This window comes from Microtus pennsylvanicus, chromosome 3, assembly GCF_037038515.1.
Source record: "Microtus pennsylvanicus isolate mMicPen1 chromosome 3, mMicPen1.hap1, whole genome shotgun sequence".
NCBI lineage: Eukaryota > Metazoa > Chordata > Mammalia > Rodentia > Cricetidae > Microtus > Microtus pennsylvanicus.
In genome coordinates, this window is record NC_134581.1 from 42,414,160 (window position 1) to 42,428,548 (window position 14,389).

Here is a 14,389-nt window from a genome sequence, read left to right on the forward strand (position 1 = left end):
GGGGACCCCTCCCCCGGGAAGGTCGAGACCACGCCCACAGCGACGGAACAGGTGGTCTCTCTTTTTTTCCTTGGCCGTCTTCTAATTCGGTCTGATCTGGTCTAATTTGGATTATTACGCCGGTGGGAAGGTTTACCGGCCAGAAAATACTTAACAATTATGATTTTACTTTGTGAACCTACAGTCTGAAATTCGGGTAGCCTTGACAATAAATTCAAATTACATTTGTGGAGGAACAGCGGGAGCAGGCGAAAGGTGGACTTCAAAGGAAGTTCAATGTTCAATGTTTCGGAGTTGACAGTATTAAAGCCTTCTTCTGACACACACACACACACACACACACACACACACACACACACACACACACACACACACTTCTCTGGTTGGTCTGTGGTTTCCAGGACACAGTGCTAGAGAACGCCAGTTCATCATCCCTGGCTCACGGTACCTTTTTTCAGCATGGCAAATTTATCTTGCTTTTTTCTGAGTCTCCTCAGAGTGCTCCACTTCTTTATGCTCTTTTTGTCTACAAGTCCCATCTAACCTCTACCTGGAGGTCAGTCATCTCCTTTATTAACCATTGAGAGTAATACATATCTATAGTGTGCAAAGAGATCATTCCACAACAACTTCATAAATAGTTTAAGCCAGGGGCTGGAGAGATAGATAGCTCAGCGGTTAAGAGCACTGACAGCTCTTCCAGAGGTCCCTGAGTTCAATTCCCAGCAACCATATAGTGGCTTTGCAATAATGAATGAGATCTGGTGCCCTCTTCTGGCCTGTAGGGATACATGCAGGCAGAACACTGTATACATAATAAATAAATAAATCTTAAACATTTTAAGCCTGTAGTTTGAGCACATGATTAACTGAACTTCTACTGTGAATATATATATATGTGTGTGTGTGCGTGTGTGTGTGTGTGTGTGTGTGTGTGTGTGTGTGTGTGTGTGTGTTGGATTTTCCAGATAGGGTTTCTCTGTAGCTTTGGTGCCTGTCTGGAACTAGGTCTTGTAGACCAGGCTGGCCTCGAACTCACAGAGATCCGCCTTCCTCTACCTCCCGAGTGCTGGGATTAAAGGCGTGCGCCACCACCGCCCGGCGCTGTGAAAATATATTAAACCCTTATGTAGAAGGTAGTCTGTGATGCCTTATATCAGGGTCCCCGACAATGGACCTCATATTTATTGTTGTTTGAGACAAGAGCTCCCTCTCACCCAGACTTGTGTTTCTGGGCTCAGAAATGCTTTGCTTATCCTCCCGAGTAGCTGGAACTATGGACCTGTGCCAACACAGGCAAACCTAAGAGCAGATAAGCTTAAAAAGATTCACATTAGAAGAAAAACAGTTACGGAATGGTTGTTGCAGTGAACTATGCCCCTTCCACGATCATTCTCAAGTGTCACGCTCTCGGGATGCACATGCCTTTTTCCTTACCATTTTGTACTATTTTTTTGGGTTTTTTTTGTTTTTTTTTCAGACAGGGTTTCTCTGTGTAGCCTTGGCAGTTCTCGAACTCACAGAGATCTGCCTGCTTCTGCCTCTTGAGTGCTGGGATTAAAGGAATGCACCACCACTGCCTGGTTATTTTCCTTTTCATTAAAAGAAATACCAGTGTTTTTGTCTGTGCACCATGTGTATGCCTAGTGCTCTTGGAGGCCACAAGAGGGTAATGGATCCCCTGGAATTGACTGCTGGGAAATGGCGCTGGGGAATGAACTTGATCCTTTCAAAGAGCAGTCAGTACCTTTACCACTGAGCCACCTCTCCAGTTCCTTTCCTTTTCTTTCTTTTCTTTATTTTTCATGTAGCCCTAGCTGTCCTGGAACTCACAGAGATCATGTAGACCAGGCTGGCCTTGAACTCACAGAGATCTGCCTGCCTCTGCCTCCCGAGTGCTGGGATTAAAGACATGCGCCACCACCGCCCAGCGTCACCACTTCTTAAATATAACCCCAGAAGCACAGACACTGAGCAAAACAATAAATGGGACTTCCTGAAACTGAAAAGCTTCTGTAAAGCAAAGGGCATGGTCAACAAGACAAAACGACAGCCTACAGAATGGGAAAAGATCTTCACCTACCCCACATCAGACAGAGGTCTGATCTCCAAAATACAAAGACCTCAAGAAATTGGACACCAAAAGAACACATAATCCAATAAAAAAAATGGAGTACAGACCTAAACAGAGAACTCTCGAGAGAGGAATCTAAAATGGCTGAAAGACACTTAAGGAAATGTTCAACATCCTTAGTCAACAGAGAAATGCAAATCAAAACAACTCTGAGATTCCATCTTATGCCTGTAAGAATGGCCAAGATCAAAAACACTGATGACAACTTATGCTGGAGAGGTTGTGGGGTAAAGGGACCACTTCTACATTGCTGGTGGGAGTGAAAGCTGGTCAGTGTGGCGATTTCTCAGAAAATTAGGAAACAACCTTCCTGAAGACCCAGTAATACCACTTTTGGGTATATATCCAAAGGATGTTCAATCGTCCCACAAGGACATGTGCTCAACTGTGTTCATATTCATAGCAGCTTTGCTTGTCATAGCCAGAACCTGGAAACAACCTAAATGCCCCTTGATCAAAGAATGGATAAGAAAATGTGGTAAATTTACACATTTACACAGCAAAAAAAAACCAGCTTGAATTTTGCAGGAAAATGGAGGGAGATAGAAAACATCATTTTGAGTGAGGTAACCCAGACACAAAAAGACAATTATCACATGTACTCAACTCACAGGTGGCTTTTAAACATAAAGCAAAGAAAGCCAGCCTACAAACCACAGTCCCAGAGAACTTAGACAACAATGCGGACACTAAGAGAGACTTACATAGATCTAATCTACATGGGAAGAAGAAAGTAAAACAGACAAGATCTCCTGAGTAAATTGGGAGCGTGGGGACCTTGAAGGAGGATTGAAGGGAGGGAGGAGAGAGGCAGGGAGGGGAGCAGAGAAAAATGTAGAGCTCAATAAATAGCAATAATAATAAAAAAAGACAGGTTCTCACTGTACCCCTGGCTGTTCTGGAACTTGCTTTGTAGACTAGCAGGTTGGCCTTGAACTCAGACTTCAGCTGAATTGCCTCTGCCTCCCAAGTGCTGGGACTAAAGGTTTGCGCCATCATGTCTGGCAAGGCATTCTAAATATAGAGGTCTCATGTCTAAAGCATATTTCTGCAAAGGAGGAAGTGTTTCTGTCCACAGGCATGTCTGCTTGGCATTCACAAGCCAATACTTAGACGACCATTTCCCATTATGGGAACTCATGTACAGACATTCACAGGAAGGAGGGAAAAGAATTGCACGGGCGATGGAACAGCATCACAGTGATTAGTGTCTTTTATCCAGGCAATGTGTCATCTCACCCGCCCCCCCCCCCCCACGCACCATTGTCTACCATACACACACACACACACACACACACCTACTTTCCCGAAAATTAAACACCGTAGGAATTGTGAGTTTCGTGTTAGTGGACACACAGGACTTTGTAATAAGGAGTGGAGTTACACAGTCTGATGTTAGCCGAAGGCTAAGTGGTGTTCTGGGCTGTGTAAATCTACAGAAAGAGCCGGTTTTAGTTTTTGTCAGGTGAAGGCGAAAGAAGGCAAATTAAAGCTAAGCACAGCTTTCAAGGAAACAACCACTGTTGACAAGATTGACTTTAGAGATCGCTTTCTCAAAGTCTGCATTGAAGTGCTCTGGAATCTGAGCAGTCAGATCAGTAGGTGTCTCACACTGCGCTGCTTACGCAACTCACATAGGAACTTTAAGCAAGTTCTTGAAGATTTCGTGTGCTTTTGAGAAAGCCAGATAAGTTGAAATACTAATTCCAGGCAGTCATCTACCGTGTAAAGCTTTCGTGTATTTCTATTTCTCATGAACAAGAACACCAAATTCCTATTTAAAGCTTACACAGAAAACATTTTCAACTTTAAATGTTCGAGCGACGATGTCCCTAAATAAATCTCGTAGGTCAGCAAATCTGGCCGTCTGACTAGTAGTCAGTGTTTTCCGTGTCGTTGCGATAAAGGAGGAGGTGGGTGGTTTCTGAGCCAGTGGCTCAGCTGGTCCCCAGGAGTGGGTGAGAAAGTTCTCATCTCCTGAACCGCCTCTTCCTGGTCGCGACGTGTGAGCTCACGTGGGTCCCTCCGCCTGCTCGCTGCGGTACAGGCCGGCTGCGTTCCCGCCAGATATTTGAGTTTCGGTTTCCAGCGGTTACCGAGAGTTCTCCTTCCTGCGGTCTTTCCCCGAAGTCGATTCTTCCCTTCCAGAGTTGAGAGCCACAGCTATGGAAGGTCGGCGCGAAAGGCCACCGGCGTCGCGCGCTAAGAAGCCGGCTGCGAAGCGCACCACGACGGAGCACAACGGGACCGTGGCCGCCCGGTCCCACGCCGGAAGCAAAGGTCCGCAAAGGGGGGCGCGATCGCGGGGCGCGGAGCCTGACGGGGACCCCACGAAGAAGCCAACCACCCGAGCGCGACCGAGACAGGCGTCCATGCGCATCACGGACTTATGGTCCTCGGCCACCGGCGCCGCAGGAGTCGCCGAACAGCCCGCCTTCCCGGAGCTCCAGCCTCCCGCCATCCAGCCTCCCGCCTCCCCGGAGCTCCAGCCTCCCGCCATCCAGCCTCCCGCCTTTCCGGAGCTCCAGCCTCCCGCGCACCCCGAGGCTCTTGAGGTCGCAAGGTGTCCTAGCCACAGGAGAGGCGCGCGCTCCGTTGGGCAGCTGAGAGCGCCTCGGGCGTCCAGGAAGAAGTTGGAAGAGACCCCCGAGGGAAAACTCAAGAATGTGCTGGAAAAATTGAAGTTGAAACGCGAGAAGATCTCGAAGGCGGCCGAAGTAGTGAATAGGATCGTGAAGCGCCTGCTGTCCAGAATGAAGAACCGTGAGTCAGAGTTCAAAGACGTGCAGCAGCTGAACACTGGCAGCTACTATGAGCGTGTGAAGGTGAGCTGCCGGGATCTGCTTTGCTGGAGGGTCTCCAGGCCCACTCCGCCTCACTCGGCTCATCTGCTTGGGGTTCCCCACACCCACTTCCCTTCTAGAACAGCCCATGCTCCTCTCTCTCTCTTTCTCTCTCTCTCTGTCTCTCTCTCTCTCTCTCTCTCTCTCTCTCTCTCTCTCTCTCTCTCTCTCTCTCATTCATTCAGTTATCATACAGACCAATATGGATAGGTAGTTTCTCCTAACACTCGCTTTGGAGGAACTCGGCTCCTCCTGAGTTCTGGTAGAGAGGCTATGTGATTGAAAGCAATCACACTGGAAGGTCTGCACCCAGTGCGGATGATGACCATGCTATGGCTGAGTGGATGGAGTCTCAGGTACCCCAGGCTGGCCTCTAACGCATTGTCTAGCCAAGGATGATCCTACTGACTTGCCTCCCTAGTGCTGGAAATACACCATCATCACGCTTAGTTTATATAGTGCTGGGCATGGAACCCAGGCCTTCCTGCACGCTGAGCAAAACCATCTCCCAGAGCTCTCTCCCTAGCTCTCAGTGGTATTTAATTTGGAAAAGTGTTCATTATGATTGTTGTTGAGAACATGAAAAAGAGTTTTATTGTTTGTTTTGGTTTTAGATGGGATTTTACTGTGTAGCCCAGGCTGGTCTCTCAAACTTTAGATTCTCTTACCTCAGCTTCCGAAGGGCCAGGATTATAGGTGTGTGTCACCTCAATGCACAATTCTGTGACCACTGTGGCAGGGGGGTGGCTGCAATGTGTATTTTGTGATATAAAAGTAATGTCACACTGGGTGGTGGTGCACACCTGTAATCCCAGCACTATGGAGGCAGAGGCAGGCGGATCTCAGTGAGTTTGAGGACAGCTTGGTCTACAGGGCGAGTTACAGGACAGAGTCCAAGCTACACAGAGAAACCCTGTCTTCAAAACCTAAAAAAAAAAAAAAAAATGGTAACCACAACGGCTTTAATTTCATTAAAAAATATTTTATTTTTGGTGATTTTGTGTTTTGAGATAGAATCTCACTATAGCCCTGCCTGAATGAAATTCACTAGGTAGACTGGGGTGGTGTCAATTCAACAGAGATCTACCTGTTTTTGCCTCCTGAATGCTGGGATTAACCCCTAGTCCTAGGGTTTTGATATGTAAATTTTATGTTTTTTTGTTTGTTTGTTTACTGTGTTGGAACAGTTTGCCAGAGAAGCAGTCCAAGACTAGAGTTCATTTTGTGGAAAGGCTTTTATTTAGAGAAATTACTTATATGCTATTTATGTATATATGTGAGTTTATATGTACCCTGTGTACAGGGACCTGTGCAGGCTACCAGAGAGTGTCATGGTACTTGGCACTGCAGTTACAGGTGGCTGTGAGCCGCCTGATGTGGATGCTAGGAACCAAACTTGAGTTTAAACCTAGCCTGGGCTATGCCATGTGTTCCAGGACAGTCTGGGCTACAGAGTAAGACCCTATTTTAAAACAAATGAAACAAACACTATTGCTTGTGCTTAAAAAAATTGAGAGAATCTATAATCTAAAACCGATAGTGTCGTGTATAGTAATAGGGATTACCTGTTCTCAGGTGTGGTGATCCTATTCCGAGAAGGGATAGATATTGTAGATCTTGCCTTTCTTCCTTTCTCTCTCTCTCTCTCTCTCTCTCTCTCTCTCTCTCTCTCTCTCTCTCTCTCTCTCTCTCTCTCTCTCTCTCTCTCCTCCCCCACTACAGACAGGGTTTCTATGTAGTCCTGGCTGTCCGTTCTATGTAGTCCTGGCTGTCCGAGACCTCATAAAGATCCACCTGCTTCTGTCTCCCGCGTGCTGGAATGAAATGGGTGCATCCCCAAGTGCTGGACTGAAATGTGTGTATCACCAAGGCTAGGTGGGATCTTGCTTTTTGATTGTTTTTTCACATGCAGAGTCTCAAGTGAAATTTCCACCAAAAATTGCAATTGTTTGGAAATATTTTACAAGAAAATATTTTAATGTTTCCCATCCCTTAGATTTCTGCTCCTAATGAATTTGATGTCATGTTTAAGCTGGAAGTTCCCAGAATCGAGCTGCAGGAGTATCATGACACTGGTGCTTTTTATCTTGTGAAGTTCAAAAGAATTCCAAGAGGAAATCCTCTGAGTCACTTTTTAGAAGAGGAAATATTATCAGCTTCCAAGATGCTGTCAAAGTTTAGGGAAATCATCAAAGAAGAAGTTAAAGAAATCAAAGGTGAGATTTTTGGTTTGGTTTCTTGCAGACTAGATGCTGTTTTACTCACATACCTTCCTCTCCTGATCTCCTCTGATGGCCTCTCCCTCTTCCACGCACCCATGAGTGTATCTCTCTGTCTCTCTCCCCAACCTCTCTTTCCCTCTCCCCGTTCTGTGGGCACTCCAGAAGTCTTTTCTTGGAGTAGTGTACTGCCACCTTCCAAAGTTCCCTGAACCAGCCACCCTACGGTCTCCACATGGATATCGAGCACTCCTGCTATCTGTTCATCCATCTGTCCATCTGTCTTCAGAAACAGGATCTCACTATGGAACCCTGGCTGACCTGTGTAGTACCCGCTCACTATGTAGACCAGGTCGGCCTTGTCCCTTGAATGCTATCATTAAAACTTTACACCAACACTCCCAGCAAGCTCATGCTGAGCTCCCCTTTGCTCAGTCTTTCTTCCTCCTGCTTGTTTTGTTTTGGGAAATAGAAATGTCCACCATTTTATAGGACAGACTCCTGCAATCACATCAAAGGCATCCGCCTTCCTTCCTTAGCTCACAGACTTGGTGCCCTCTTGATTTGAGAATATATGTTTGTGTATTTAGAGATGAGGTATTATTAAACAATGCAGGCTGGCCTTGAAAACATTTTTTTGGGGGGGGGAATACAAGGGGTTGAACTCAAGATCTTGTGCACACTGGGCAAGCACTACCACTGGACCTTAGTTTGAATCTCGGTAATTGCTCTCACTTCTACCGTTTCTCGATACTCACGATCTCTCTGCTGGACTGTAGCTGTGGTCTGCTCCACTACTCTCTTTCCTGTTGCTATGTGGCTTCTCTCTAAATACCACTTAAAATTCTAAATGAAAATTAATTACAGCACTCCCCAATCCAAAGTCTTTGGAAATGCTTCACCACAGGTCCTGGATAGAATCCTGACAGTGTCTCCAGATAGCTATTGGTTACATGCTAAAACACTATGCCTCATGGGGTGTAGTTGTATATTGAAGTTGATGGTAATTGGAGCTTAGGCTATGGATTTTAAATTACAGTTTTGTAACTTTCCCATATTTCCAGAGAAAATTGATCAACCCTTTCTTTCTTCATTATGTGTAAACAGACAGCGATATCTGTGTGGAGGAGGAAAAACCAGGAAGCCCTGCTGTAACACTTCTGATCAGAAACCCAGAAGAAATATCTGTGGATATAATTCTGGCTTTGGAATCAAAAAGCAGCTGGCCTATTAGCACCAAAGAAGGACTACCCATCAAAAACTGGCTTGGCACAAAAATGAGGACCAATTTAAGACGAGAGCCATTTTATCTTGTGCCCAAGGATGCCAAAGTTGGAAATAGTTTTCAAGGTTTGTTAAATGTAAAGATCATTGGGAAGAATATAAAAGGATCATTAGTGTTACATACAAAGGCAGCACAAGATCAACAGTCCACGGTGTGCGGGTATTTCCAGAGCCATGAGACTAAATAGATCACAAAATGAGCATGGCTAGCTAGGATTGAGAAATGCATGGCTTTTGTGGTATTGCCAAGAGGGGAGCAGCAGAGGCAAGAGACGGAGGAACAGGAGATTCAGGTCATCTCAGCTACATAGTGAATACTAAATTGTGTTTCTTTTTAAGCAAAGACAGTGCTGCTTGGACTCACACTGTTGTGGTTCTGAATCTCAAGGCTTTCCCTTGACCAGCTCTGTGATCTTGTGTTAGTTTCAGAGCCTCTTTAAACCTGCTTAGCAGCTCATCTCTGCAAATCAAAGCGTCTTGAAAGATTCTGGGGGAGTTAAACCACCAGAGAAGCAAAATATTAATGACATGAACTTAGCACAATATAAGAGATAATATATCTGATCTTGGCTAAGTATATTAAGTTTTGAATTCTGAATTTTCCTCAAACCCACTTTTGGTGCATAATATTTATTTTAATAATTACTTTGAGTATCTATTCACTTCTTTTGGTCTGTCTTCCTCTTAAATGTCTTCAGAATGATATTTTACTGTATGATCTAAATGTAAATATTGTATTATTTACATATGGCTTCTTTTAGTAAAATAGCTGTTTTTCTTTCTGAAATTAAAGGCAAGACATGGCGCCTCTCTTTCTCTCACATTGAAAAATACATTTTGAACAATCATGGAATAGAGAAAACATGTTGTGAGGTTGGTGGAGCGAAATGTTGCAGGTAATGTCCTTTATTTAAACGGAATATTGCCTATGATGTTAACATTTAATGCTCTCTTGGCGTCATAGCCTAGATGTGAGGATGATTATTGCTGGCCTGGGTTGGGAGAAGGTGGTGCAGGGATGAGATCAAGGGGGAAGGAGCAATGGAGGAATGGAAGGAAACAGAGGAGGTATGTTGTTGACTGAGGTTTCTGTCCTGCCTGGTTCCTGTAGTCATTCAGTCCCAAAGAAATCACACAGAGGTCTACATTAATCATAAGCTGGTTGTCCTATTAGCTCAGGCTTCTTATTAACTCTTATAACTTTATTGCCCCATAATTCTTGTCTTTGTTAGCCATGTGGCTTGGTACCTTTTTCAATGAGGCAGTCACATCTTGCTTCCTCTGTGTCTGGATGACAACTCCAGACTGAACCTTCCCTCTTCCCAGAATTCTCCTGTTCTCATGGCCCGCCTATACTTCCTGCCTGACTACTGGTCAATCAGCATTTTATTAAAAATAATACAAGTGGCAGGCCCTCACACTCCTCCCCTTATTTAAACAAGAACTCTGAATTGAATCTCCTTTGCTTAGCTTTTCTACTGGCCATTATCCATAATAACTTGTAACTAACATTCTAAACAAAGGCAAACATCCATAATCCATTTTTTTTGGGAATGTGGGCATAGTCTTCCAGGATACTTCCTGCTGATTGGGGGTGCTGATAATCTTATGGGGGACCTAAAGAAAATTTAGAATTATGATCAAGTCCTGACTGGAGTATCCTGTGAGGCTTGATCATCTCAGGCAGCAGTCTTTGAACTATTCTGGATACAGAACTCAGACATCTGGGCCATTCCTCCTATAGGAGATTTCTCAGGTGGTCTTCCTTGGTCAAACCTGATTTTTCTTAATGCAGAATGAATTTGCACAGTCCCTCATTGCCTGTGCAAACAAAAGCAAAACCTCTTCTCCAAAGTAACATACCTTTTGACTTAAATTTTAAAGTCAAAGAATTATACACACACACACACACACACACATATATATACACACATACATACACATATATGTATATATTGGATTAATCCAGCAGCATTTATAATCAAATGTCTTTTAGCAGCCTTTGCTCCTCCCTCAGTCATCAAACAATTTAAAGACAACACAATAACATACAGTATCCAGACTCTCTGTGATTTTTCATCTTTATGTGGCTTTATTTTAACCTCTATTTATTTTATTTTTAATTTTTGGCTTTTTTGAGACAGGGTTTCTCTGTATATTTTTGGCTGTCCTGGAATTCACTCTGTAGACCAGGTTGTCCTTGAACTCACAGAGATCTGTCTGCCTCTGCCTCCCAAGTGTTGGGATTAGAGGTATGTGCTACTACACCTTGAACTCACAGAAATCTGTCTGCTTCTGCCTCCCAAGTGTTGGGATTAAAGGTGTGTGCCAATACACCCAACTCTTTTTTTTCTTTTTTCTTTTAAGAACTTATCCTTTTTTCCCTCCAAAGCCTGCATATGTTTTTAAACACACTGTAAATTGTTTAGAGGCTTTTTTTTTGGTCTGGAACTATCTTTACTGTATCTCTCTTTTTTACTACACGAGTCTTTAATTTGCTAAGTGATGTGGCTAGGATTAAAGCTATGTCTTTGATGGCTGGATCCAGCCCATTCCTTAGCTTTTTTTCTGACAGTCTAGCCTCATGGCAGAGGTACTGACTGGAGCCATGTTTATTGCCACATGTTGTTTCAAGGTCCCTGCCACCACCAAAAAGTTTGCAGTCAGCTTTTCATCAACAACATTTAAGTGTTTCATGGCAGAACCTCTTAAAAGAACTGCAAGGTTTTGTAGCTAAAGCTGAGTCAGGAAGCCTCTCTTAAATGAGAGTGCTTGCCTCTAGCAAGAAGAGCCCACCCAAGAGAGTGCTGCTATTAAGAAGCCATGCTTAACTCCCAGATGTGGGGGTGATTATTGCTGGGCTGGGTTGGGAGAAGGTGATGCTGGGATTATTTTGGGTAGAGATCAAGGGGGAAGGAGCAATGGAGGAAGGGAAGGAAGCAGAGGAGGTATGTATATATACATATTATATCAACATAATATTTATTATACTCCCTTAATTTCTTTCTTTGTGGGTTTTTTTTTTTCTGGGATCTCCCAGGCTGGCCATGAACTCACTCTGTAGTCAATGTTGATCTTGAACTCATTGTAATCTTCTGCCTCAATCTCCCAAGTGCTGGGATTATAGGCACACCCACTATACCTGACTGAGTAGATTATTTTCATGAAAGGTGAAGAGGCCAAAGAGTGGTTCTCATTGGATAATGGTAGCTGCTCTGGCAAGGAGTAGTTTTGTTGCTGTTAGGAATTGACTGGCCAGACTTTAAATCACACTAAGTGGGTCATTTTTCTTGTTAGAATATACACCATCAGGAAGTGAGCCTGAGCCAAGGGTGGTGGTACACACTGTAATCCCAGCACTTGAGAGGGGGAAAGAAGTAGGAGCTGAAAGCCAGCCTCTGCTACGTGACAAGTTTAAGGCCAACCTGAGCTATATGGGACTCTGCCTCAAAGCACTGGAAATAAAGAAGGAAATACATTTAAAAAGGAAAAAGACAGACAAGATGGTGCTCATCTGTAATTCCAACACTTGTATTTGGGAGGCAGAGGCAGGTGGATGTCTGTGTGTTCCTGGAAAGCCAGGGCTACAAAGAGAGACCCCGTCTCAAAAGATGTAGGTTGTAAATAAGTCAAAATATCTTTTTTTATTTCACAGGAAAGACTGTTTAAAATTGATGAAATACCTTTTGGAACAGTTGAAAAAAGAGTATCAAGAACTAGAAGCATTCTGTTCTTACCACGTGAAAACTGCCATCCTTCACATGTGGACTGAGCACCCACAGGACAGAGAGTGGGACCCCAAGGAACTCAGCAGATGCTTTGATAACTTTTTGACATTCTTTGTTGAATGCCTCAGGACAGAGAAACTGATGCATTATTTTATTCCAAAGTTCAATCTATTCTCTCAAGAACTAATTGACCAAAAAAGTAAAGAATTTCTGATAGAGAAAATAGAATATGAAAGAAACAATGGATTTCCAATTTTTGATAAGTTTTGAGATTATGCATTTGTCTATGTGTTATAATGTGTTCTTGTGGGTGTGTGTTTAGAACAGAGGTTGATGCCAAATGTCTTCCTTGATCACACTTCATTTTTTTGAGACAGTCTGCCTCTGAACCCAGAGCTCATGGAGGTGTCCAGGATGATTAGCCCTTGAGCTCCCATGATTCACCTGTCTGTGTTTCCCCAGACCTGGGATCATAGATGGGCCTTACCTTTATAGCTTTTACGTTGTTGCTGGGATCTGAACTCAGGTCATTATGCTTGCAAAGCAGGTACTGTATTCACTGAGCCATCTTCCTAGCCTGAAATTGTATTTTGAGATGAAATTGGGTTAAAGTGCCTTAAGTCCATTGTGGTGGTGTATGCCTTTAGTCCCAGCACAGAAGAAGCAGGGGCAGAACAAAAGAACTCAGTGTGATCCTTGGCCTGGGCTACCTGAAACCTACTTAAAACAAAGTACGAAGGGAGTTGCAGAGATGGCTCAGTAGTGAAGATCACTTACTGCTCCTTCAGAGGACTTGGTTCTGAGCACCCAATGGCAGGTCATAACTGTCACTCCAGTTCTAGGGAATCTAGTCTGACCACTGCAGGATCCTGCTTGCACTTGGTGCTCACACATAAACACACATACAAAATAAATATTTTTTAAAAGTAGAAAAACTAGAAAATGAAACTGTGAAATGATCCATGATATTTTAAGTGTGTTGGCACTTACTTATAATCCTGGCACTTGAGAAGCTGAGGTTTGGGAGTTGCCACGAATGCAAGGCAGCCTGGGTTACAGAATAAGATCTTGTCTCAAAAAACAAAACATCAAAAGCCAGCAGTAATCCCTGTGAATCACCATGAGGTTTGGCCTGAGTCTGCTCATCTGTCCTGACTTAGAAAGGTACAATGGTTTTGGTTTTCTTCTTTTGGGGGCTGGTCAGAACCTAAGGAGGCTTTCCTAGTATTTGTGCTTCCTTTCTCTTTCTCTTGAAGTTCCCCCAACCTCTCGACACACACACACACCATAGACAAGGCTGCTTGTCGATCATGTGGCTCATGGTTTCTTTGAATGTAAAACAACTCCCCCCAAATGTGATTCTAATAACTCAAAAGTTTGCAGAAGTGACTGAAATGAATACAATTATTTAGTTCTCAGTTTTTCATATATTCACTAAAATATTAAGATTATAAAGAAAAGTTAAGTGATGAAAATGAAAACCTTGCCATTTTGGAAAACATACATATCTCCCCAATTAAATGCATTAAGTACTGAATGAGTATCACTTCACACCTACAGTAGTGATACAGAAGTCTACAGAGGGTTGTGGGAGACAGTATCAGAAATGGTTGATTTAGGCTTTGCTCAAATACAGGAAATGGACATGGAAGCCGTGCCTGGTTCTGTCCTGTGTCCCAGGGTAGGAAAAGAAAGGAGAATCAACTTCTGCATCATCTCTACTTCAGGTCCTTTACCATGTGCGCATATGTATGTAATTTATATTTTATTTATTTTTTTGCTTTTTTTTTTTTTTTGAGACAGGGTTTCTCTGTGGTTTTGGAGCCTGTCCTGGAACTAGCTCTTGTAGACCAGGCTGGTCTCGAACTCACAGAGATCCGCCTGCCTCTGCCTCCCAAGTGCTGGGATTAAAGGCGTGCGCCACCACGGCCCGGCTATTTTATTTATTTTTGTTTCATATGTGTTTCTATGAAATCAGTGGTACTCAGCACAGAGAAATGGGTGTGGGGCAGAGGCTGACTCACCAGGGTACTTAGTGCATGGATGGTCACAGGAGCCTTGTCCTCGTCGCTCTGCAGGTGTTAGTTCTTGTGTAACAAATCATGTCTACCATATGTGTTCTCTTTACTTTTTGGTATCTTACAATAAATAAGATTTAAAAGTTTTAATGTAGTTGACTTT

The 14,389-nt window shown here is 43.7% G+C and overlaps 1 protein-coding gene across 1 annotated transcript; it reads left to right on the forward strand.

Moving 5' to 3' along the window:
* Positions 1-4,163: 4,163 nt before the first annotated feature.
* On the forward strand, positions 4,164-14,366 carry Cgas (cyclic GMP-AMP synthase). Its single transcript, XM_075965142.1, has 5 exons — positions 4,164-4,959; positions 6,974-7,193; positions 8,304-8,546; positions 9,274-9,376; positions 12,136-14,366. The coding sequence occupies exons 1-5, from the start codon at positions 4,300-4,302 to the stop codon at positions 12,476-12,478; spliced, it is 1,569 nt and encodes a 522-aa protein (XP_075821257.1). The 5' UTR covers positions 4,164-4,299; the 3' UTR covers positions 12,479-14,366.
* Positions 14,367-14,389: the final 23 nt, after the last annotated feature.

Excerpts from the sequence above, each read along its gene's own strand:
- Cgas (XM_075965142.1), top strand. The coding sequence starts at position 4,300 with ATGGAAGGTCGGCGCGAAAGGCCACCGGCGTCGCGCGCTAAGAAGCCG. Across the intron at positions 4,960-6,973 it reads GCTACTATGAGCGTGTGAAG|ATTTCTGCTCCTAATGAATT; the intron begins GTGAGCTGCCGG and ends CCCATCCCTTAG. Across the intron at positions 7,194-8,303 it reads AGAAGTTAAAGAAATCAAAG|ACAGCGATATCTGTGTGGAG; the intron begins GTGAGATTTTTG and ends ATGTGTAAACAG.